The sequence below is a fragment of the Rhinolophus hipposideros genome (genome assembly GCF_964194185.1).
Source record: "Rhinolophus hipposideros genome assembly, chromosome: 2".
Lineage (NCBI taxonomy): Eukaryota > Metazoa > Chordata > Mammalia > Chiroptera > Rhinolophidae > Rhinolophus > Rhinolophus hipposideros.
In genome coordinates, this window is record NC_138048.1 from 91832877 (window position 1) to 91860425 (window position 27549).

At 33.6% G+C, this 27549-nt stretch overlaps 1 protein-coding gene across 2 annotated transcripts in view; it reads left to right on the forward strand.

Moving 5' to 3' along the window:
• The window catches only part of NCAM2 (neural cell adhesion molecule 2), a 459814-nt gene that overhangs the window by 363733 nt on the left and 68532 nt on the right, over positions 1–27549 (forward strand). For both annotated transcript variants that reach the window (XM_081065129.1, XM_081065130.1), the window contains exons 10-12: positions 5028–5215; positions 9807–9903; positions 23175–23348. In XM_081065129.1, the coding sequence (XP_080921255.1) occupies positions 5028–5215; positions 9807–9903; positions 23175–23348 (459 nt within the window). The remainder of the gene's footprint in view (positions 1–5027; positions 5216–9806; positions 9904–23174; positions 23349–27549) is intronic.

The following is a 27549-nucleotide window of genomic DNA, read 5'->3' on the forward strand; positions in this document are numbered from 1 at the left end:
TAGAATGAAGATTTGTAGATGACTCCCATGTTTCTTTCCAGATGTTAGATGCTATGAGATCCATCCAGTTCTGCAGAACTTAAAATGACTATGTGCACAAAAATGTCACAAGTTTTACTTTGTTAATCGATAAATGCTAAAAATACAAAGATCGCTTCTTCATGCAATGAGAACTTGGTGACTTTACTGGTAGATATAAGTCTCCCATTCTCCCCTGTCTGAAAGTCTGGTTGAGTAAAATTCTTGTGTGATTCATTTTTTTTTTAAAGTAATTCTAACTCTAACATTTCAAATATACCTATTACAAAAAATAATCCAATAGTTTTATAGTAGCTACCATATCTGCTTCAGATCTGCCTTTCCTATTCCCTCTTAAAGGGTAAACACAATCAACTTTTCATTTTAATTACCTTTTTGAGTATACCCTTTCTTTGGTCAGAGAGAAATTATTCAGACACCTGTTTAAAAAGGAAACAAAGACTTTATTCCAGTCTATTGCAATAAGTGTCAAGACTGTTGACATAGGAGAGAAAGATCAAACTCAACTCCACAAGGAAAAGTGGGGATTGAGCAGAGTGACAAGAGACAGTGGATGGGAAATTTCTGGTGGCCAAGACATGGAAACAACCAAAGTGTCCTTCAGTAGATGATTGGATAAAAAACATGTGGTATATGTACACAATGGAACACTATGTTGCCATAAGAAAAGATGAAATAGTGCCATTTGCAACAACATGGATGGATCTTGAGGTTATTATACTAAGCAAAATAAGTCAGACAGAAAAAGTCAAGAACCACATGATTTCACTGATATATGGAATATAAAACTGAAAGAAACAAAGGAACAATACAAACAAAAACTCATAGACACAGACAATAGTTTAGTGGTTATCAGAGGGAAGGGTGGAGGCGTGTGGTGGATGAAGGTAAAAGGGATCAAATATGTGGTGATGGAAGGAGAACTGACTGTGGGTGATGAGCACACAATGTGATATATAGATGATGTATTACAGAATTGTATGCTTGAAATCTATGTAACTTTACTAATAATTATCACCCCGATAAACGAAAAAAGAAAGAAAGAAAGAAAAAGAAAATTTCTAAGAGGAACTTGATTTAATTTCAAGGACAATGTGATTCTTGCTAAACTGGCCTAATAGGATTCTTGCTAAAAACAGGCCATGAATGTGGATATGAAGGGTGGGTAAAAAGGGACTTGATCAGTTATCAACAGTAATCAGATATCAAGAATGGAAGGATTCTCACTAAACTGACTTAGGTAGGATTCTTTACTAAAGGCAGACCAAGGACATGGCCCAAGGACAGTGTGTAGTCAAAAAAAGTCTTATAGAACTCAGAATTTTTGTCAAGGAGGATATTTTTTTCCACTTTCCTTGCTTCTCATTGTTACCACTTTCTAAAGGGTATCTGTACCTTCCCATTGTATGGATTATGTATTTCTATCTTGTCACAACTCAGGTTTCTCTGATTTTTCTTTTCTACTCAGATAAAAATACGTTCTTCTAATAGTTAATTCTGTTCATTGTAATTTGTACTTTAATTGAATTTAGGGGGTATAGAATGCCTTAAGAGATGTTTCCTTAACTTTATAGTCCATTGATTAATTTACTACATGCATAAAATAAAGGCACACAACCTAGGCAAAGAAAGCAACGTCAAGATGAAAATTTGCCATACCTATATCATTGGTTTCTGTATACACTATACTTTTGGTTCATATACATACATATATATATGTGTATATATATACAAATATATATGTCGATCTATCTATCTATAGAGATATAGATATATTAGATAATATATATTAGATAATATGTTAGATAATATATATAAATTCTACTCTTTTCACAGTTTTGCTTATGCCATATTTCTCTTTCTTCCTTCAACCCTGTTTTAAAAAAATAAAAAGCTGACAAATGTGTTCCCTCTGCAGAACATTTGAAGCCTTCCGTGATGTGAAAGGTCTGCTTTTTAGAAAGGCCTAATTTTGTGAACATTTTTGATTCATCAATATGAAATATGGCTGCATTATTTTTTAGCCTGAAGTCATCACATGTTGCCTTTCTCTGAGTACACATCCTTCTTTAAATGGTGGCTCAACACCAGTTGTTCGATGTCATGACATGCCAGCCTTGTGGCCATAAATATTGCTATGTTGATACTGTTTTGATATTTGTAAAACATATAAGATACAAGAATCTAGTTTCTGTTGTATTGTACATGGGAGTTGTCAGTATTTCTTTGCCTCACGCCAGAAACACATTTCTTAATGTGGCTTTCCGTATAGCATGTATAGCCTGTAGCACATCGGCACTCAACATCAGTAATTTTGAATTAAATTCCCTCTGAGATTATCCAGCAAACAATTAGTAGCAATTGCTTGCTTTTATTAAAAAAAATATTGCCCTAAATTTATGGGTAAATTATAATAATACAATACACATACACACAGATGCCATATTGTGTACAGAGTAGACTGTGAGTCAGCTGTTAATAGTTCTATTAGCATGCATGATTTTCATATTTGATTATATGCAAATAAATCATAAGCCTCTCCCTAAAATATTACCATGCTAAAGTGATTATATTTCATGTATATTAAACAGTAAAAAACATTTTGTAGACAGAGATAAATATAGATAGAATATCAGCTATGTACTGTGAACATCAGGAAGTTTGGCTTCTCTTACATCTATCTCTACCCCTAATTAGTCAGACACTCAGATTTTTCAAAGCCTTGAAAGAGTTTTGTGGTTTTTTTTTTCCTTTCTCCTTGAAAATATCTTCTGTTCAATTTGACTGAACTGTTTAATTGAAAGTTAATTCCCTATTTAATTTCCAGTAAATTCATTGTAGTTTTTGAGAACCAAATAAGCATCTTATACTGTGTAAGCCATCAGGAATATAATTGTGATTATGACATGGCTTAACCCATAAGATTCAGATGGTTTGGGTGGAGAGACAATCAAATGGATATTTCCAATTCCTATAACTATGCTAAGAAAAAACATAGAATGTGTGGGAGCACAAAGTAGGAACATCACCTGCAAATGACAGCTGTGGAAAGGCTGAGTTTGGAAAGCACGGAGCTCTGCTCTGAAAGTAGCCAGGTGAATACGAGGGCAGGCAATGCACATTGCACGCTGTAGGAAAACCATAGGCAGATATGTCTGTGGAATATTTAGCCCACCTAAGTGCCAAGATGTATCACTATTCATTTAGCCAATCCTCTTTTCTGGACATTAAGTTTGTTTCAGCTTTTGTTATTAAAATAACAATGCATTTAAAGTCCTATATATAAACCTTTCAAAATATTTCAACTTACTCTCTTTGGAGGGATACCTAGGACTGACTTTTGGAATTGAATTTTTAAAGCTTTTTAAGGCTCTTTATCCTCCTGAGGAATTGTTTCAATTATATTGCCCTCATTAATGTATGATAGGGTCCACATCACCAAAATATTGCTAGCACTGAAAATTATAATTTTGTTTCTAGGAGGAATGGCAATAGAATGGACCCTGGTTAAAATCATCCTACACTCACATTTCAGACCTAAAACCTAGTACTAGAGTAAGCATGACAGCTCTTGCTCCATATCCCTTATTGCATAAAACAGGATAACACCTTCATTACAAGGTTATTAAAAGACCAAATAGAATAAAATGTATAAACTTATTATCATATAGAAAGTATTCAATAAATATTTCATACTTATGTTTGAGAACGGCATTAAAATCATAGTCAAATACGTAGGACAAAAGTTTTAAATGATTGCTTGTTCATTTGTTCACTACATATTATAATTCTTATATATTTGATATATAATCTGTTGTGAAAAAATGCGTAGCACTTACCAGCGGGTAAAGGCGGGAGGAGGAATGGTAGAAAAAGGTAAAGGGGATCAAATATATGGTGATAGAAGAACTGACTCTGGGTGGTGAACACACAATGTGAGATACAGATAATGAATTACAGAATTGTATATCTGAAACCTATGTAACTTTACTAACACTTCTCACCCCAATAACTCTAATTTTAAAAATATGGATGTAGGTAATTTTTTTAAGTAATTAAGGGTAGTAAAACAAAACATTTAATTTAGACAACTCAAATTGATCATTTATGAAGTGATGCTAAGTTTTAAATAGTAAATATTAGTAACAATAATAATCAGTATAAACACCTGCAACATTTTAACTACCTCTTAAGATTATGTTTTTATGTAAAACTGAAAAAAATAAATCCTCTCAAATATTGCAGTTAAGGTACTAAGACTCAAAAAGATTATGATTGACTGACATTTGGCCTACATCAAAATTCCAGAGTGGAGCAAGACTAAAACCCACGTCTGTATGTCTTCACAATTAGGTTATTACAATTAAATGACATAATCTATTGTCTATTTTGTCTTAACTCTTATTATAGAAGTTTGATGTAGGGGCATGAGCATTAACAAAGCATCATGGCAACTGATTAATTTTCAAATTAATATTGTTGACTAAAGTCATCTCTGGTTTAATAAAAACAGGAAATGATATTTCAGGAAAAAAATGTTTAATAGTAATGCCATTTTAGTTTAGATTTTGTATCTGCTTCAAAATATTTTTAGAAGAAGTTATATAACTAAAAGATTTCAAAATGATACAAAACACTGATTTTTGTTAAGTTTTATCTTAAATTCTACCCACTGCAGCGTGGGTAGTTGCAGAAACCGACTCCACATATGTAGATAGCCATGAATTAGCTGGGTGGATATTTTTGTCTAATTATTAAATGCAAATTTAACTTTAAGCATTAATGTTTCATATTTTAATAATTGGCCAACTTTGAATATTTTTTATATTAATGTTATTTGATGAAACGGTCCAATGGCATATATTTTCATGAGTTCTGATAAAAAAATATATGAAATTAGAATTGTTGTGGTTCCTTTTGTATTCAATGATACTATTGTTTATACTAATTAAAAATGTCTATAAATGTTATATTATTTTCCTTTACAGATGCTCCCAAGTTCATATCAAATCAAACAATTTATTACTCTTGGGAAGGAAATCCAATCAATATAAGCTGTGATGTGAAATCGAATCCACCAGCATCAGTCCATTGGAGAAGAGAGAAATTAGTATTACCAGCTAAAAACACCACAAATTTAAAGACATATAGTGCAGGGAGAAAGATGATATTAGAGGTAAGTCTTCATGTACATATCAACATTATTTTAGCAGTTACCCACTATTTTAGAATATGTTTAAATATCTTAAAATATGAATTAATACATAATATATTTATATTACAAAATCAATATAAACCTATTGTATATATTTCATATTTATTTACTTAAGATTGTATACACTTTGGTTTATGGCTCTTTAATGAATAACATTTCACTATTTACATAGAAAAACAGAGTGTAACACAAAAGCCATTATTTTTCATGAATTTACTTTTAGAAAATAAAACCAATTATATCAGGAAAAAAATAGATCAAATGAGTGATTTGTCAGCTCTTGAGGCCAAAATTTCAATTTCAGTGTGGATACTGGCCCTACATTCTGTGTTTACACCTTTCTTTTCCTTAGACTGGCATATGTAAATGCTATCCACTGGCTATATATTTCAAGTTGCTAAATAGACCAGATTTACTTGTTGAATGCCTCATTCCATTTTAATTTTTAGGTTAAGATGGTATATAATTGTTTTTGTACTGCAAAGTGTCAGTCCCTTAAATTCTATTTGAATACATTACCTTTCGTTTATTAATTGCAGATTATGTGGTGTGTGTATATTTCCAAAGGTTACATGTAAGTCTGTGACACAGTTTATATATAAGTCTGTGACAATGATCATCAGCCCTTGCACTTCATGATGCTGTCAGAACAATTGGGAAGCTTCCTCAAACAGCCTTATTTAGCTATACAAATGCTATATTTCCCCCCAAATCAATTTACATAAATTTTTAAATTGCATGTTAAATTGCAGGTACACCAAGTACCTGTACTGCATTCCCTTAAAGGTATTCTCATCTGTACCATCTCTTCTACCTGCTAATTGGACTTAGTAAAATATTTGGTTGATCAAAGAGTTTAGCCATTACTTTCCCCAATGTTTGGATAACTGACTTATAATAAAGTCATTTTGTCTAAATCAATTTAAATCAGTTTCTTTGTAACTATATTAGAAGAACTAGGTATTTCAGAATTGACATGGAGGTCTATATCACAATGATATTTGGGCAGATGCAACCTAAATTTTAGGTATTTAACCATACTTAAAACCTGAGGTTGGATATCACTGCAGTTTTGGGTGATATATTAGGGTGCTCAAACTGCCATAAAAACTACCCCAAACTTAGTGACTTAAACAACAGAAAACTTTTTTCTTTTTTTTTAACCTCACACACATCTGGAGGCTAGAACTCCAAGATCAAGCTGCCAGACGAATTGGTTTCTAGTGAAACCTCTCTGCTTGGTTTGCAGATTGTGCCCTCTCACTGTGTGTTCATATGGCCTATTTTCTCTGTCCCTTCTTACAAGGGTGTCAGGCCCCACTCTATGACATCAGTTAACCTTAGTTACCTCCTTAAAGACTGTCTCCAAATACAGGCACGTTAGATGGTCAGGGATTCAACGTGTGACTCTTTTGGAGGTGGACACAAGTCAGTCCATGACAGGTAGATACAAGTTCACGTTTAAAGGACAGAATAATCTGTAATCTCTGCTTTACTTTATCTTACCACTTTACAGTTAGTGGGATAGCTCGTCATTCCCCATAGTCAATGTCAAGTGACATTTTGTAAATCTGACATTTAAATATTTATAGAAGTCTCCAATGTTACTCAGTCTTCTGCCTAAATGGCATTCCTCCCCATCCCAAAGTGACAACTAAGCAATTTGTCTTTACTTTACACATAGCCAGGAAATCTATTGGTTAAAGCATTGACTGTGAGCATACACTTTTTATGTGTATAATATTTTTAAAAATTTAAATTTAAATTCTAAATAAATAATAAACATACCTAACACAACTTAAAGACAAAATAAAACAAAATAACAACAGCAAAAAGAAAAAAATAAGCAGGATTAATTTTTAATTAATAGTATACATAGTTGCTTGAGATAGCACATTATTATTACTTTGTGTTTGGTAATTATTATAATAGTCACATAATTGTTAATTCTTAAGAATGTAAAATATAGAAAAAATCAAGTTTACAATTAGTAGCAAATTGGTCAATAACGAATTTCTCAAATTGATTTTTAAAGGTTTCTTTTCTTTGATTAAATATATATTTGAACTTCTAAATTTGTGTTGAATTTTAAATATAACGAAATCTATGAATCTATGAGCATCTGTTGTAAAGCTCATCAAAACTGTTTTTTGTTTGTTTGTTTGTTTGTTTTAAATAATATTCCTAAGAACTCCCCTGAGATGATAAGATAACTTTTCAATATATGGGTGAAAACTGATGCAGGAAGTTTCTAATAGGTTGATTGGGATAATATTCTGCTTTGAATCATCCATATTGTTTCTTGTCCTAAATAATGATACTAACTCTTTAAAAGATTTTCTCATCATAGAATACATAGAAAGTGGAAATCAAGTTTTTGAAGGTTTAGGACAAGGACTACCAAGATTTTTCATTAACATTATACTCTCACCTTATAGTTTGGTAGTTAAAACTGTATTCATTCATCTACCGTGTTTCCCCCAAATTAAGACCTAGCCAGACCATCAGTTGTAATGCGTCTTTCAGAGCAAAAATTAATATAAGACCTGGTCTTATTTTAATGTAATATAAGACCAGGTCTTGTATAATATAATATAATAATATAATATAATATAATATAATATAATATAATATAAAATACTGGGTCTGATATTAATTTTTGCTCCAAAAGACGCATTAGAGCTGATGGTCCAACTAGGTCTTATTTTCAGGGAAACACGGTTTAATATTCTGCCAAATCCCAATATCTCAATTATTTTAACTACATATTAAAATGTGAAGTGTGTCATACATAAAGAGATGTTCCTACTACTTCCATGATAAATATCACCACTAATTTGCACATTTAAGTACTTTAAATTTATACTTTATAACTTAGTTGTTCATTATTTTGTATTTTGAAAAAAAATATTTTTTTCCATTGTGCTGAGATTGGGTATAAAGCTATTGTTTGTCTTTACTTTCATATTGCTTTCCTAGAATACACCAAATATGCCGTAAGGTACATAATTTGGACAAGTTATGTCTAGATCTACGTAGAAAAAAAATCTGTGCTATTACTGATAGTTTTTGTATTTGTCCATCATACAACATGATAAAGGAATTATTTATTTCAGATTGAATTGTGAAGGGTTTTCTTTGATAGCTGAACTCTCAGGAAGTGGAAAAAAGGAATTAAGCCTTTTAAAAAGTGTTCCAATGAAAATGGATTTATTTAAATTACTTTATTAATTGTAATGAGCTATGTAATGGTGCCAGTTCTTTATCATGTCCATCCTGTCTCTGCATTGTATCCATTCAGTACATATTTTCCCCAATGGAATATGCAAAAAGCTTTCTGATATGGTCGCATTTTGAGAAATTTTGACAAATTTCTTTCTCACCAGTAAAATTATTTTAGAGTTAAATTACCCTGGTTTATTAAAAACTAAATGGAAGAAAAATGACTAATCAGTTTGGAGTATTTTCTTAAGAGCTGTTAAAACTCCTAATCCTAAACTTATGATCTATTTGTAAATGGGCAGCTGACTAGAGAATGAATGACACAGCTTTATTTTGGAATCTTTCAGAATTAACATCTTCAATGGACCTCAAAATTGCACTTTTAGTTAATAGCTCCCCATTACCACAAAATAATTCCCCCTTTTGGGATGCAGTTGAAATTAACAGCAACTTGTAAGCATATTCTTTCTTAATGATAGTTATTGGGATTGAAAAATCTTATCTATTACTGTCATCAAATCTCTTTTCTGAATTGGTTCTTCAGAATTTTGGTATATTAGAATTGCAGGATAGGTGCCAACCATTCAGCAACAGAATCCCGGAAGGTTAACTTAATTATGGATATCAAATGTATAAAGATTGAGGTCAGCTATGTTCTACCAAAACTGAAAAAAGAGTGACAGAAAATGAGCAGAAACAGAGGCAAGATACAGTTACTAGATGTCAAGATAATGGGCCTGTCTGCAGGGAATCAGCCACAATGCCAGTGTTTTTTCATGGAAAACACCTTCCTGGAAAGATTTTTTTTTTGAATGAGTCTTCATCCTTTGTTAATATTTTATGTTAAATAATATCATATTAGGAAGAGATCTGACATTTTGAGGCTTTCCTGAACTCTAAATTTGCCTGATCTTAGAGTTAAACAAAGAGTTAACCATGCTTTTGGTAAGTTTCCTTTTTTCAAGTTCACATCTGCAGGATTGCAGAATACATATCTTTCAAACTATATACTACTTTCTGAAATGTACATATATTAATATCTAATGGGTTTTCTATTCATTAGATGTAACAAAATGATGGCATTTATCTACTTCATGAATAATAAATAGACTATATTCACCTAGTACTTTGGATAGTGTAATTCTATGGATTACATCTTAAAGGACTTTATATTACTTAGTAATGTTTACTTCATATAAGAACAATGGTTATGTCAAGGAGTTGTTAATTAGTAAGCATGTGTGAAGATGGTAGTTATACTTGAGTCTATTTTAAAACTTGTGTGATGTTGTTTTAAAATTGTAAACTTTTGTTGTTATAATTATTTTAGATTGCACCTACATCTGACAGTGACTTTGGACGATATAATTGCACAGCCACTAACCGCATAGGGACAAGATTTCAAGAATATATACTTGCTTTGGCTGGTGAGTATAGCACAATCATGTCTGAAATTTCATGGAATATTTCCGTAAGCAAATAGCTTTTACATTTCAGTAAGGCATGATTCAGGTTATTATTCTAAAAATTAATATGCTTAAAATTTTGGAACAGTTGTATCTGACATATAATGAGGACTTAGAATGTATGTACTAATCAAAATTGATTTTAAACTCTGATTCTAAATCCCCCACCTATGAAAGATTTGGGCAACCTATGTCTTAAGAAATCGAATTTCAAGTATAATAAGAATACTGTAAAAATAGAAAATAAAAATGCCTGGAGAGAAAAAGAAAACTAAACTAAATATACTTTAAAATTCTAAAGTTGATAATGAAATAATAAGCTTAGTTTTAAGGAAACTAGAAAATGTAGGGTTATATCACTTTTCAAAAAATGTTTCATTCTGTATATATAAAAACATTCTAGTTAGTTCTCTGAAACTTAAAGACATATTAATAGAAATAGCATGTAGTGTAAAATTCGTTTTAGCTACAAATCCAGCTATATTTTTGTTATATATGTATATATATATATATATATATATATATATATATATATATATATAATATATATACACACACAAATATTTATAGAATTTGCCATTAGGTTTTACAAGACTGATTAGAAATTTAGAAATGTACGTTTTATACTTTCTATAGCCTAGATCAGAAGTGTCCAAACTGCGGCCCACGGGCCAACTGCAGCCCGCGATCCATTTTTAATTGGCCCGCAGCAAATTCCAAAAATATATTTAGTTTACTTAAATAAACCAGGTGAGGCAATATGTACTTTTCCTCGAGTGAGTGGCCCGGCTATTTGTGTATTTTACCACATATTGCTCTTGGTGAAAAACGTTGAAAAAAGTTTGGACACCTCTGGCCTAGATGATGCAAAAAATGTGATTTATTGTTTTCTAAGTCTAGGTAGAAAAAAATTAGAACATTATTGAAATATTATGTTTTAATAGAATTGATAGCTTTATTAAACTATTTCAAAACACTTTCTAAGTAGAGTTCTTATGTATAACTATAATTTTATATTAAGCTATAAAAGATATTTTTACTCCTATGAAAATACATTTGGAAAACAAACGTCATTAGTTGTAAAGGCCAAAAGAGAAATTAAAAGGTTTACAAAGCTCAGAATACTCAAATTATTATGTAACTGAAAACCTCTTACTGTCCAATTTACTACACTGGAGTAGACGGGAGAGCAGGGATTGTTTTAAAGGGTCTTAGAGAAGAAAGCCAGAAATTAAGATGAGTAATAGTTAAGACAAGAGGGAAAGGAGAGAGAAAGAGATGAAGGAAAGAAGGAAATAAACTAATATTTATTGTGTACCATGAAGTCATTAGAAAATTAATCTCAATGAAAATCATGGGAAGAAGGCATATGAATAAATCATTATACAAGCAAATTAAATTCTAGGAATCTAAAATGTAAGTCACATCAAAATTCATTGATAATAACTTGAAGTATTATTTGTACTAATGAGAAGCATTCACTATTCATATTAATTCTGAGCCTTAGAAAATTAAGCAAAGGTTTTATTACTATGAACTTTTTATAAATAATGATTAGTTATATAATCAATATATGCATATGTATAACATTATATTAATACTGGTTTACCATGACATGTTACATTTTTATATAAATGGTGCAGTTTTCTATTTATTTAAGTAAACTTGATAAACGACCAAAATTTAATTTAGTAGTTTTTAAATTTGTAATTCTAGAAAAAAACGTGAAAAAAATAGAACATTATATTGATGAGATTTAAACAGTCTCTCTTTAAACAGTAAATTCTCTGGGAAAATGTAATGCCTGTGTACGTTGATAATTTGCATTACTTACTGTGGTACTTTCCATTGAAAAGTATATTTGAGTAAGTCAGAAGAGTCGAGAACCATATGATTTCACTCATACGTGGGATAGAGACCTGAAAGCAACAAATAAACAAGACAAACAAACAAAAGCTCATAGACGCAGACAACAGTTTAGTGGTTACCAAAGGGGACCACTAAGGAAGGAGGATGGTGGGACAAGAGGGAAAAGGGGATCAAATATATGGTGACGGAAGGAGAACTGACTCTGGGGGGTGAACATATAATGCAATATATAGATGATGTGTTATAGAATCGTACGCTTGAAACCTATGTAATTTTACTAACCAATATCACCCCAATACATTTAATAAAAAATGAAATAAATGATTAGAGAAATAAAATATCTGATATTTATTTTTCTAATAAAGATATGAAATAAGTGGGTTTCTCTCTAATCATAATTTAAAAATAGAAAATGTGCCTTCAAACTAAGAGTTAGAATGTTATTGGAAATATTTTTGAACACTATAATTCTGCTAATATTAAAAAATGTGGCAAATACAGGCTAAAATATGTTTCAGAAAAAGGTAGATTCAATTTGAATTGTTATGAAGATACAAAAATGTGTTAGACACCAAGACTTAGATAGGAAACATACATTTAAATATCAACATTTATAGATATGATTCTTTTGATGAGAGCCCTTCAATGCTTATAAAATTTAGTCATTCCTATAGAATCTGAACACTGAAAGTGTAATGTGATTTTTTAAAAAGTACAACAGACATATTGTACATAAATGTAATATTTCAAAATATATGTTAATATCAGAGCTCAATATTGTATTCACCTGTTTGAACTAGGAAAAGCTCAAGTTCATTTGACATATGGTATTTTACACTGTAAGAAATTACTTTGCTTCCAAAGGGCAATAAATTAAAACAGCCAGACTTTAGCATGAAATTATGTGCTACACATTCAGTAAAAATATAGGAAAAAGCTACCTTTTTAACTTCCTTTTCTTCAAAAATCTTCTTCCCTTCCTTCCTAACCTCTCTCGCTCCCTCTTTCTTTCCTGTCTACCTCCCTTCCTCCTTCACTCTTTTCTTCCTTCTTTCCTACCATCCTTTTCTTCATCCCTACCTCCCTCTCCCTCCCTCCCTGAATCCCTCCCTCCTTTCTCTTCCTGCTTCTTTCCTTCCTTCCTTCTTTCCTTTCCTTCTTTCCTTCCTTCCTTCCTTCCTTCCTTCCTTCCTTCCTTCCTTCCTTCCTTCCTTCCTTCCTTCCTTCCTTCCTTCCTTCCTCTCTCCCTCCTCCCCTCTTTCCTTTCTTCCCATCTGCATAAATAAGTTTTACATCCAAGCAAGGCAGGCACCTGCGTGTGGGTGGGGTAAGGCACAGCAGCCTGATGTGGTGTGTCAGACCCTGAGTAGAATGAATGGAGTGAATGGGAACTTCCGTGGTCCAGAGTGGGGTGTTTTGGCCTAGGCAGGTGTGTGTGTGTGTGTGTGTGTGTGTGTGTGTGTGTGTGTGTGTGTGTGTTTTCAGATATTTAACAAGGGCTTCCTTTTGTTGAGAATATTACTTAGAAAACAATTTCTGAGCTATCTCTATCCACTGAGAGGACTTGGGAGCTGCAGCACCCCAATAGCAAAGAGCTATTTTTTAGCTCAAATCCTGGCAGCCGGATTTGAGTTTCCAAATATCATACTTCACTAAAGTTAACCAGGGCTCCTACTAATAATTGCTGATCCGTAAAGTGGGACAGAGAAAACACAAGATAAGCACATCGCATGTACTCAACAGCGTTAGCTACTATGGCCAATTTATAGTTCATTTGGGTGACTTTGCTTTTGGAGAGAAGTCAGTTTGCTGATGTCTCTTTATGCATGGATCTACACATTGTAGATCAATGAATAGTAAAAGTGGGTGACGGGATAATGACCTCGCTTATGTTGAATGCAATATATCTATTAAAGAATACAAAATCCCAATTAATTTTACCAATTTTATTTTTCTTCTGGTGTCTTGTCTTACATGTTTTTCACAAAAACTGCTGGTGAGGTCTCCTGTGCTATGCTTTGCCATTGATTTTTTTCTTTTATTTTAACCTCGGTTCAGGACTCTGTATTTAGCTCATTTAATCTCATCTTGTCAGTTTTGGCTCATCTTTTTAACCTACTAAGACCCTGTCAAATCCAATGTTTTAGCTCTCTTTCCAAGATTGATTTAATTCACAAATATCACGAAGCAGTCATCTGTATTTTCACCTAAGTCATGGATAAGCCTATACAAGTCAGTTTTGAGAATATAGACCTGGTCACAGGTTAAGCTGGGTCAATTGAACAGAATTCTGTAGACATGGAATTATACTCCATCTACTTGTCTTGTATCCAGACTGCATTTTATCCAGACCTTTGTTCCATGAAATTCGAAAGCAGGTTAAACTTAGTGCATTTGGAAATGCACTTTCTTCAACTGAATATAAAGCCAGCTTTCTTTTACATGATTCATTTTATTATCTATTTTGGAAAAAATTATGTCTGCTTCCTTTTTCAGAAACTATGAGACAAACTTTTGTGTGTCTTCAAAAACTATGGCATCCCCTTAATTCTCTAATTCCTATGCTCCTCGGGGAGAAAAAACAAAAAGAAATTAGAAAGCTGCATATTGTTTTTAAGGAATCCATTATTTCATCAATTCCTAATAATCTGTCATCATGCATTCTATAGAAACATAATAAGTTTCTAGTAGGTGCCAGACACTGTTCTAGATCTTGGAAATCTGAAGATGAATAATACATGGCACCTGATCTTTACAAATAAGAGTACAAAAGAAAAGGGTTGCAGTAGAACTGTGAATCAAATGTCTGGGGACACACAATGGAATTGCAATCGGAATTCTTGGGGAAAGCTTCAAACAGGTATCAATTTTTGAGTTGAGTCTGAAAAAATGAGTAGAAACAGGTCCAGTGAAGAAGAAAAGGAGAGATGGAAAGAATCCGTGTAACTGTACAAAAGTACCATGCTGTGAAAAAAAGGTGGGTGATAAAGAAGTGAGGCATTTTATGGAGGACTGGAGGGCAATATTGTGCTGAAGCGATTCGTGTTGGTGATATGACTAGAAACGTAATGAGAGATCAAATTATAGATCTCCTTAAAAACATTTCATCATTTCTACATTCTGTTATAGCATGTATACAACAAGGGAAGTGTGGAGTTTTCAGTTATAAAGAAACATGATCAGTTTGTCATGAATAGCTACCTTGGTGACATTGTAGAGATTGATTTCAACTTAGCCAATTTTCATGTTTTTCTAAATAGCCCAAAATATATATAAATGTAAGCTCAGTCTTCTCAAACAACCTCCACTGTTTCAGAATGGGGCTCTCTCCACAGATTACCCCCACCCCCCTCTTTAAACACTCAAAGCATATCTCATCTTTGTATTCACTCTTTTCTTTGCGTAGTATTTTCATATGAATTGTTTTTTTTTTCTACTCTAAGTCCTTGGTCAAATATTACTTTTTTTAAATATAACGATATTCTTGTCAATCCATAGAATTATAACACTCCAATCCATGCAAATGGGTTGCAGGTCTTTTGGCATGAGTATCAATGTAAAAGTTACATTTTTAAACGTTGTGTGTTTTATTGTTTGTTTGTTTTATTTTTTGTTTCTTGCTACATTGTAAAATAATTTCAGAAAATCATCTTGACCTTATAAATCCTTCTGGCTATTGCATCATTTCTGTACCCGCTTACCTCCTCTAGTAAATATTCTTCACCAAAGAACTGACTATATTTACTGTATCTAATTTCTTTCTTCTCATTCTGTCACTAACTATTGCAGTCACCTCCACTGCTTTGTAAAACCTGTTATCGTCGAGGTATCTACAATTGAACTTTTCATGCTCAATCCAGTGGTCAATTCTCAAAGCTCATAATTCTTGATCTAGCAACAGAATATCACACAGCTGATTACTTCTTTCGCTTGAATCATCTCCATAGCCCCTAAATCACCCAGCAAATCACTGTGTTCGTCTTGTTTTCCTCTTACCTCATTGACCCTCCTTCTTGGTTGCTTTTGCTAGTTGCTCCACATCTCTCTGACTGTTTAAAAGCCATTGTGCCTCAGTTTTTGAATCTCTCTTTTTTGTTTTATATACACTCACACCCCGGTATTCTTTTAAATTCTTACGGAGTTAAGTACCACCTATACTCTAAGAACTTCAAAATATATCTTCAGCTTTGATCTTTTTTCCTGAATGCTACGCTTTATATCCAACTGCTTACTTCTCTCTCTACTTAGATGTTCTGTATGCAATACAAATGTTCCGAGGTCTAGGTATCTGAATATAATCTCCTATATTCACCTTTATATGTCTTCCGTTGGCATTCTTTCCTATATCAGTACGTGGCACCTGTCTCTTTCCAGTTGTTTAGGTCAAGAAACTCGGTCATACTTGAATCTACTTGTTTACTCAGACTCACAATTCCTGTTGACTCTACCAGAAAGCTATTTCCAGAGCTTCATTGTCCTCATTAAATGATGTTCTATATTCCAGTTGTTTCTGTTTTTGTTTTGTTTTGGTTTGATTTTAATATGGATTGTTGCATAAATTCCTAAACTGTTTTTTTCTGCTTTGGCTTACGCCCCTCTAGCGTGTAATTTAAATAAAAAAAATGAGGAGGACTTCTTATTCTTAAAACAACAGTTAAAGCATAATAATCTTCTGCCCACAGCATTCTAATGGCCTACTGTTTGGTTCAGAGATGAAGCCATACTGATTATAAAGGCCTATCAGGCTTCACAGGGTTCCCCCCCCATCCTGCACCCACTGGCTCTCACTGAACTCCATCTCTTTGCCCCTACCTTGGTCATGCTGCTCTTGACAGATTGCCCCCCTTCTTTAAACACCCACAGTACAGCTCATATTTGTACAGACTATTTTCTCTCCCTAGCATTTTCATATGAGTCTTTTTTTTTTCTCCTTTAAGTTCTGGGTCAAATACTACTTTGTTGGTCAGAGATATTCTCGTCCTCCCAATTTAAAATTGCAACATTCCAAATCTCCTTCCCAATTTCGCCTAAACTGTCTTTTCTTCCCTGAACTATTTTTGACCACAGTATTTATAATAAATAATGTATGTATTATAATTACTTTTATATAATTAGAATATAACTTCCATAAAAGGAGTAATCGTTGTCTCATGTTTACTTTAGAACATAGAAAATTGTCTGGCTCATAGTAGATTTAGAGGAATTATTGGATATATAAAGTATCAGTGTGTTTTATATGATTTGCTTATGGATCCTAGTTGATATGTCCAATTAATAAGGGGATGTGGTAATCCATGACTTGCAATAAGAGTCAAGATGTGAGTATGTCTGAGGAAATAATTCCCATTGATACCTCAGGAACAAATGAGTGCTTCAATGGAGAGTAATAAAAGTAAAAGTATAATCAAGGACAGGTTCCTGGGGTAATTTAATTGATAGACTTTAAATTAGTTGAACCAATAAAATTTAAAATAATTATTCAGAGAGTTAGTATAACTACTTGTGAGGATAGCATATGAAACATATGTGATCAAATGTTGTGCAAAGATCAATAGAATAATTATTTGAATTTGGCAATTGGAAAAAACAAGATCGGTAATGAAATGAGAATGAATATATAGAATTTGAGATGTGTTGCAGATTGGCTATAATGTTAGATTAGCTCACAATTGACACAGGAAAAATATATATAATATCTTATTGAAAACAAGGTGGCCACTCAGAGCAAAAGTAGATGGAACCCATCTCAGCATCGTCCCTGAGATGCACGAAGTTGATAATGACACTCTGTATTAGGGTCTTGCCAAATCTAGGAAGTTCAATCCTTTATGTGACACGTCCTTTAATACTTCAGACATTTACCAAATGGAGACTGATGAAGAAAAAAAGTAGAAAAGAATTTAATATAGAGTGTTGGGTGGTTATAAAAGCACTGGAAAGGCAGAGGAAAATCAAGAGACAGCCACTAGTCTTCTGACTTCAAGGTCACAAAATACCACAAGTGATGTCCAAGGTCAAAACTACAACTGCTGACCCGAGGTCAGGGATACCTGCTGCCCCGCTGCCTCTCTGTTGACATCATAGCCACCTAGTAGCAAAACCCGTGTGACTATGCTATAGAGCTGCTGCCATCATTCACATCTGCAGGTTTTGTCCACTTGCACTTTCTCAGAAAGGTAGGAATGGTATTCACATTTCCTCAGCATTCTAAACTGCTTTCATGTGTCTCACATCCTAAGTGCCTCCGTGGCACTTACAACCATAGTAGCCAGTGAGTCTGGGAAATGAATATTTTAGCACTTGACTCCTTAAGAGAAAGGGGAGTTACTAAGATGACAGAAATTGATGTGAAGTGAAAAACAGAAAATGTCCAGGATAGGGTTGAAAACAACATTCTGAAAGAATACTCACTTATGTATCAATACTTCCATTAAAGGTAGGTTGAGTCTTAGTTTAACAATACCGCGCCCTCATCTGCCTCAGTGATTCTGAACCACACCTTGGTTGCCAGCTTCCCAGCGTTTCAGGAAACCAAATTCACAGAAGTAAAGATGTCATTGGGGTAGAAATTAGGAATGATCTGTACAAACAGTGGGACAGTTAAACAAAAGCAGAGTTTGTTGCCTGTGAAGAGAGTAGGACTGAAAGAAGTTTGTCATTTGAGACATTGTTAGAGTTTATGATAATAAGACAGACAAAATAAGCCTAAATGTCTGAAAGAGAAGAAAAGGGAAGAGAAGAGCTAGTTGATGATGCCATGTCTGGAGAAGGAAAAAGTAAAAGAAATGCCATTTAAAGGTAGAGGGGTTACTTATGTAGCTTTTGAAAAGAGGAGGGCAGACGTCCAGGATAGGTCTATCCAATGACAGGGTACAATCTGAATTAACTTGCTTGATCAATTCTATTTTCACTTTTGATATTGAGGTCTATTTATTTGCTGGGAATTGAGAATGCATTTGAGGTAGAGAGTGTAGAGAGCTAAAACACACACACGCACACAGACACGTATACAACTTTTGGTTGCTTGTTGCCTTAAACACATTATACTCCCACTTTATTGTGAAGCCTAAGGAAATGCTGTTTTGTAATTCCATGAACCATCTTCATTTTGGAAATGTTATTTAGAAATGTATTGATCCGAGACCTCCTTTGCCCATTAATATTGATTAGCTTCCTTCCTTTTGTAGCTTCCTACCTATCTTTGGGCATATAGTTTCAGAATTTTGCTTTATAGAGTGTATCTTCATTTTGGGATTTTTTTTTTTGATAAACAGAGGAATATAGCGTTGAATGTACTATTTTGAATCTATTTCCAGACATCTATGTGTATTTCTAATTATTACCCTTTTCCATTTTTATGGGACTACCTGTATTTCCACTTGACTTAATTTCTCTTTAATTATAGTCTTTTATTTTATCAGAATTAAAGTCAGAAGAGGAACCTCTTCCATTGTTGCCCTACCTCTTACAAGCTAAAATAATCATCAAGGCAGACTTTTTTTCTATGTTTTCACATAAATACTTTGATCAGCTTATAACTTCAGGCATATGTATAAATGCCAAAAATGTTTATCAACATTATTTATACACTGACAGCCTGTTTAAAGGAAGAATAAGTGAGAAAAATATTTGTGAATGCCCAGTGCTCTATATCCATCAACTTAACCTCACAACAGCAACTTTAATGTCGGTATTATTGTCACCATTTGGCTTATGAAGAAATTGATACCGAATGAATTTAATTTGTACAGGGTCATGCAACTCCAGACATTATTCCTATGATGTATATACATTTCTAAGCTGAACCTCAATATTATTATCTATTACCTACTATTTGACTAAAATATTGATATATGTAAATGGCTACAAAATTATGTAATTGAAGGAGGATGGTAGCAGGGAGATTAGCAAAAACTGTAATAACTAACATTTACTAAGCGCTTAGTATATTTCAGGGTTTGTTTTAAGTGTTCTATAATTCTTGATACTCAGAGCAATCCAAGAGGTGGATATTATTCTAATCTCCACTTTAGACAGAAAAATGCCGATGGCTGAAAAGATAAAGGGACTCATGCAATGTTGCAGTTGACAAAAGGAGCAAGATTAGACGTTGAAGCCTTATATTCTGATGGTACATGTCCAGGCTGTTCATCCAACTCGATACTGGTACTAGTGGAGATGAAAAGAAAAAGTCAATGAAGAGAACATGTTTTCAGAATGGTTCTATTTATTCATTCAATGATGTGTGGCATTCATTAATTATTGAGATGGAAGGTGCTATGAAGAAGTTTAGAAATATATGCTAACAATGATAGGAGCACGGTGTATGAAATTTAATAACAACAAGCCCCGTGTGAAACATCGGGTTGTGTTTTATAGTCTTTTTCAATATCATCTGTTTGCATACATCCAGTGAGGTTAGATAATTCAGGATCTTGAAAGCCAGAGTGAAAAGTCTAAGTTTGATGTTGTAAAGAAGAGAAAGCTGCTGAATACCCCACTCAGGGAAGTGACGTGATTAGAGTGGTGCTTTAGAAAGATTGATTTTGCATTTACACATCATATGGATTGAAATTTGATGGGATGTGCAATAGACAAGGAAACCTAGAGCCACAAATGGCATTGCAGGCAGAGGCAGACAGGGTCTGGGCTTGGGAGTTAACAGTGGGAACAGGAAGGAGAGATGGATCCAAGAATGATGATACGGGAAAGATGAAAATAACTTTGTGACTAATTATGATGTATATGAAAGGTAAAATCAAGGATGTATATAATGATAAAACATTTGAGAGAGTGGAGAGAAGAATTTGATACAATAGTTTTACATATACTAGACACTAGTCACTTGGATATGTTCCATATTTTTGTATATCTTTAATTGCTGAAATATGTAACTCATCATATATTCCTGAGGACTGAGCATATTCTTATTTTCTGGAGGTGTACCAGGTCAGGATGTCCAGCTTAGCCAGTGGCGTGCACCTCTGCAGACAGATAAACACCAAGGACCATGTACATATCCCAGGGTCAAAGGAGGGAACCCAAGAGGAATCACAACTTCTCCTCACCCCCCCCCCATTGCCTAGCACCTTTCATTTTGAAATGTATCATCCAACTGAAAATCGTCATTGCTGGGAAGTACAACTTAGACATAGCTGATGTCAGAGAGTCACTCAGCATTGAGCTGTACTCAGGGGTAAAGAATTGGCAGTTTAATTAAAAACAATCAGTGTGTGTGTGTGTGTGTGTGTGTGTGTGTGTGTTTGTGTGTGTGAACGCGCGCGCGCATGCTTTCCTCTTCTGCAAACTTTAGATAAAAATAAACCACAGTTATAACCTAGGGATTAAAGAAACATGAAAATCATAAAGCTTATGTATGACAGCTTAAATAGATGATTTTGATAATTTAAAATTTGTATTTCCAGGTAATATTTTAATAGGTAATATTTTAATAGCAAGATGGCTTTGGAATGCATCAGTATTCTACACATTTATTTCCCAACCTCTGTATTTATAACATAATGTACTTCATGAGATCTCCAAATAATTTACTGTTACTAATTAGAGCTGAAATATACGCTGCTGCATTTCTTTACAACATTCACATCCAAAGGCCATAAACCTGGCCTTCTGGCCCTTGCCGAGTACTATTTATATAGGCATATTTTTATGTGATTTATCAGTGCTCTCTTAACTCTAGCAACTATGGCACCTTTGACAGTCGTTGAACTTTTATATGAATGTTTGATTGTGTCTGAAAGGAAATTTATTTTACTGCATTATTTTCAATCAAATTTATATATTTTTATTTTTTGTGTGTAAAGTTAATTCTGGAGATAAAATAGCATATTTATTGGTATATTTATATAATATAATGTGTTTTATGGGCTGTTGAGTCATCTCTGACTCCTGGCAACTGTACCAATGAGTGACGTCCACATTGTCCTGTCCTCAGTAGCCCCGTTCAGCTCCTATGGACTCCTGCTTATGCTTCTTTTATGGAGTCAGTCCATCTCGTATTTAGGCTTCCTCTTTCCTTGATGCCTTCTTTCCCCTCACCGCAGCAATTTTGTCTTTTCTAGAGAACCCTGCCTTCTCATGATATGCCCCAAGTAGGACAGCTTCGGTTTGTCATTTTTGTCTCCAGTGATGTTTCAGGCTTAATTTGCTCTTGGACCCACTTGCTTATCTTTCTGGTGGTCCAGGTTATTTATAGAGCTCTCCTCCAACTCCATATTTTAAATGAATCATTTTTATTTTCCTATCAGTCTTCTTTACTGTGCAACTTTCACATCTGTGCATAGAAATTGGGAGCATGAGGATGTAGGTGATCTTAGCCTTGGTCTCTAATGACACATCTTTGCTCTAATGATCTTGCCTAACTTCCATTTCTGTCCTTCCGAATATCAGCCTTCTACTGATTTCTGAATTCTATGTAAATTTCCAAACGTTATGATATTTCCAATGTGATACTGAAAACAAAGAGAGATTGAGAAACAGAGAGAGATTGAGAGAGATACTTTAATGTTTAATATGCTTCTAATTCATCATGTTTCTGGAGTAGAAGTTTCATTAATGTCCTCATTGAGACTTTTAAAATCTCTTATTTTCTCCTTTTGCTGCTTTGACCTTTCAGATCATTTTTTTAATAAAGTTTGTATACTAGAAACGCAAATACGTTTCCATTCAAGATACCTTATTGAGCTTGAAATAATGTCAGCAATTGATTGACACAAAAACATACATAAGAATGACTATAGTTGTTTCTTAAATACAGGGATTAAAACTGAAATATCCCAACTAATTAACATTAAATAATACATAAATAAAATTAAAACAAATAGTTTGCAGTTTCATTTAGTTCATAATGACATTTTCTCTAAACATGTGTCCCAAAATTATTGATACAATTTTAATGAACAAAAAGAAAACGAATCTCACATTTTCACAAAAGATAATTATCTATGCTAATGATTCAGTAAAAACTTTGTTTCTTATTGTTTTAATTATGCTGGCATTCCCTCTCATTCCTCTCCCTCACAAGCTTGTTTTCCTTGAATGTAATCAAAATGCTTATATTGTATAGAAAGGACAAAAGGAAAATTATCCCCTCAATAAATGAAATTTGATATAAAATGTTTTACTAGTTATTTGCTATGATAGTAAAGACTGACTAGTATATACTGTCTTGTCTGGTAATTTATCGAAATCATTAAGTGGTTTATGCAAGATTTGTGACTCAAAAATGTTCATTGTATAGGCAGCAATGTTCCTTTATTTCTAATTCTCAGAATACCATAAGTTTTCGTAATGGCCATCTACATGACCTGGGTTATATTTCCTTTCTTTTTGTTCTTTTGTAGATGTGCCATCCAGCCCTTATGGAGTGAAGATTATAGAACTGTCACAGACCACAGCCAAGATATCTTTCAACAAGCCGGATTCCCATGGAGGTGTGCCTATCCATCACTATCAAGTGGATGTCAAAGAAGTGGCGTCAGAGACTTGGAAAATCATACGCTCCCATGGAGTTCAAAGTGAGTCCACGATTCCAAAGTGTGTTGATTCATTCAAGCTGATCTTAAATATATACCTGTGTGGTTAGCTTTTTATTTTCCTTCAACATGTAATTTTTTTTCTTTTAATATGATTGGGTTGGGAAGACATTTCCACTGCCCTGTTCTTCTTGAGAAGAACTTTAATAAAAAGTTGAAAAGTTTGCATCTTAAATAAAGATGGACAAGTTTTGCAAAATCACCAAAGTTCAATTCTAGAAGGGGAAAAAAAGGTATTTAAAATTTTCATGGTGGTAAAACAGTTGCTTACATTGTAAGTTTCATGGTGGAATATTCTGAAGTGTGAGTGTGTTTAATTTATTAATAATATTTCTTCCATTAGTAGTATGGAAAGCCATACTATAACATGCAGACGTCTTATATATGTATTCATGATACCATCAATAAACAGTCATCTGAGTACTAAAATTAATTTCAAAATTGTGCTTTGAAAGCTCAAATTTTTACTACCAATCATAGCTTTTAGAGTAATAAAACTAGCTAAATCTTTTTTTTTTTAATTAAATTTATTGGGGAGACATTGGTTAGTAAAATTATATATATGCTTCAAATATACATTTCTATAATACATCATTTGTATATTGCACTGTGTGTTCGCCACCCAGTCAGTTCTCTTTCAGTCACCTATAGTTGATCCCCTTTTTCCCTCTTGTATCACCTCCCCTCCCCCATAGCCTTATCGTAACCACCAAAATGTTGTCTGTGTCTATGAGATTTGATTTCTTTGTTTGTCTTGTTCATTTTTGCGTTCACTTTTATATCCCATATGAGCAAAATCATATGTTACTCAACTTTTTCTGTCTGACTCATTTTGCTTAGCATGATAATCTCTGAGAACAAGTTACAGCACTTCCTTTCACATATGTAGAATTTCATCATGTCGTAAAATGTGATTTTCCCCCCAAGATAAAAAGATACTAATGTAGGAAATAATAATAAATTACCAGAGTTGGACTCTGTTGTTTAGGATGTAGTACTGCATTGAGTGAGCTAAAAATGTAGCGTAAGATAGTAAGACAATTATTGCTCCGTAGTGTGCCTTGTCTGCTTGGCGCTGTCTTGACCTTGGTATAAGTGTTCCATAAGAGGTGTGAGCTTACCTGTGAAGAATTACCCTAGTGGTCAGTGGACACAACACAGGTAAAGTAATTCTAGTTTCACCTGTGTTAGCCTGTGCTTGTTCTGTTTTTACTGAGAGTAACTACAACTTTTAGATAGAAACATTAGAAATATAATATCATCAATCAATCAATCATTAGTTTATTTAGCACAGGCTTCAGATAATGTCCTCAAACAGGTCAGCTCTTATCATTTCTTTAATATTTAGAGATTTTTTATAGTTAATGTTATTTATGCACATGCTGTTTAATTCAGGAGGGGAGATTTATGAAGATAGTACCCAAAAAGAATGTGAGTTTTAGGCCTCTGGAAAAGTAAATCATTATCCTAGATGAAGGAATAACATTAGTTTTAAACAGAGAGAACAAAAGAGAGGGCAGAAGGTAAGAGACAGAAAGAGAAAATGAATATTTTGGTTCATGTAGAATAAAGTGGGTACTCAAGCACAAGCATGAAGGAAAGTAATATGAAGCTGAAACATTATAGAAATTCCATGAATGAGATATTGAATGCCCTATGACTCGGACAGCTTAAAGCTTGCCAATGTGACCAAAGGACTCCAAGTTCTGTGGCTGTAACTTTCTTAAGACTACATGAGAAAATATGAGTTCTGACAATTAAGTTTGCTAACTCATCCTATAAAAAGTGCTACATACCACATTGCTGAATATCACTACTGTCACCTTCGAAATACTCCCCTTGGGAAGCTATGCACCGACACCAGCACCTAGTCCACCCTTCAAAGCAATTTTGGAACTCCTTTTCTGGAATGGTCATCAGAGATATCATTGTATTACCCTTGATGTCCTGAATGTCATCAAAATGTCTGCCTTTCAATATTTCCTTTATCTTCGGGTAAAGAAAGAAGTCATTGGGGGCCAGATCAGGTGAGTAGGGAGGGTGTTCCAATACAGTTACTTGTTTACTGTCTAAAAACTCCCTCACAGACAGTGCCGTGTGAGCTGGTACATTGTCATGATGCAAGAGCCATGAATTGTTGGCGAAAAGTTCAGGTCGTCTAACTTGTCCACGCAGCCTTTTCAGCACTTCCAAATAGTAAACTTGGTTAACTGTTTGTCCAGTTGGGGCAAATTCATAATGAATAAAACCTCTGATATAAAAAAAAAAAAGGTTAGCAACATTGTTTCAATAAGTTTGTGAATTTATTTGTCATACCTCCTAACTCCAATAATTGTTTTTTTCCCTATTTCCATGGTTTGATCTTTGTTCATAGATATGTTAATGTGTACCTTAAATCGGGTTATACTCTTGTAACCAAACCATTGCATGATCTCAACTCACTGTCGTACAAACTTGATTTTTTAAATCCAATTACTGCCTTTACCCCTTCTTTTTGATTCCCCCTTTCAGTTATATAACATCTTTGAGGGACACTGTAGATTTATGATCATTTTCAAGTACAAATACATTCAGTTGACTCCTGCACAACTTAAAATGTATAAAATTCAATTTAGCACTTACATTTCTTTGACTGTCATGACAGCTGGACCCTATATTGGGGAGTTGAAACTGGGGAGGTGGCATGAATTATATATTCTTTTGTAAAGAGTAAAGGAATCAAATACCACTTATTTTTCTGGTTCTGTAGTTCTCTCTGGGCTGTCCCTGCCACCTGTGTTTCCTGTGGGACTGACATCTCAGTACCTGTCCCATGGACAGGCAGGAGTGGGCTTCAAGCCAGAAAAGGTTTAGATGCCAGGGGTCTTCCGTGTGTGTGTGTGTGTGTGTGTGTGTGTGTGTGTGTGTGTGTTTCTAGCTTACACGTACTTCCTTCTAAAAACTTTGAGATTCCTACCTCCTTTCAGAAGTCCCAGCATCATCTTTCCCCAGTGAGGAAATCCAAACCCCATCTTCTGTATCAAAGATCTGTGCAGAAGCACTCTGTTGTCTGAGTAGCAGTAATTTTTACAACAGGACTGGAATAATTGATGGAAAACAATTACATGTCCCCTCTTCCAGCTTCAGGTGTCCTCATCCACTTTGCTTTTGAAGTTTCAGAGTTTGCCTTTTCTGTGAGATCATATATGCATTTAAAAACATTTTTGAAATGGCTTGTGTAATTTGTAAATGTACTTAGAATACTTATTTTTCTGGCTATGTTGATGACCCTATTACTGAAAATTTAAAGACATATTTTAAAGCACATGTATATTTCTGAACAGTTAATAAATGCTTGTTTTTTGCCTTTATTTTATAGTTTGTGCTAATCATTCATCTTAAAGCTTAGGAGATTTTTATAAACATAATTATACTCGTTTCCTTTAAGGCATTTGTTAGAAGATAGATTTAGATTCATCTATGAAAAAGCAGGTGCATTTGGTCATAAACATTTCAGCTACTACTATTTTTTGCCCACAAAGTAACTTTATTTATTGTAATTTACATGAGTTTAGTTGATGTTCAGTTACTTTTCCTTATTTATAAATATCTATAATTTATTGTATACTATTCATGTACATACTTCTAATTGCTGATATCACCACTTAGAAATAAATAGCAGCTTTTGCTTGATTGCAATGTCATTTAGCTAGAAAATTTTAGCATAACATTTCTCTTGTTAGTAGATTTTGATTCTAAATAACTCATTAATTAATTCTCTGTGAATTTCACCTGCTCACACTGCACCTGGTCCTGGGTTTAGGGTGCCATTTAGGCCTGGTCCTATTATTATATTCTTTAAGGTTCAGCTAAAGGCCTTACTGATTATCCCAACCATTGATACGACACAAACTAATTTTCCAACTATGGAGAACTGTGAGTAAATCAGATATAAGCAACTTAAACTATTTGACTATATAATGTGAGTCATTCCGACATAATTTTGAGTGAAAATCATGTATCCCAGTGTAGCAGGGCTTTTTGGTTGGGTGGGTTACATGACACATTCATTACCATATCATTTAACACTTTGTAAGCATGTTCTAGACACCTCATTTGGCACAAATGAAAAGAAAACCATCTTGCAAAACAGCTACTCTTTTATTTTGTCTTTGAAATTAAAAATTAAAAATTCATATTTTGA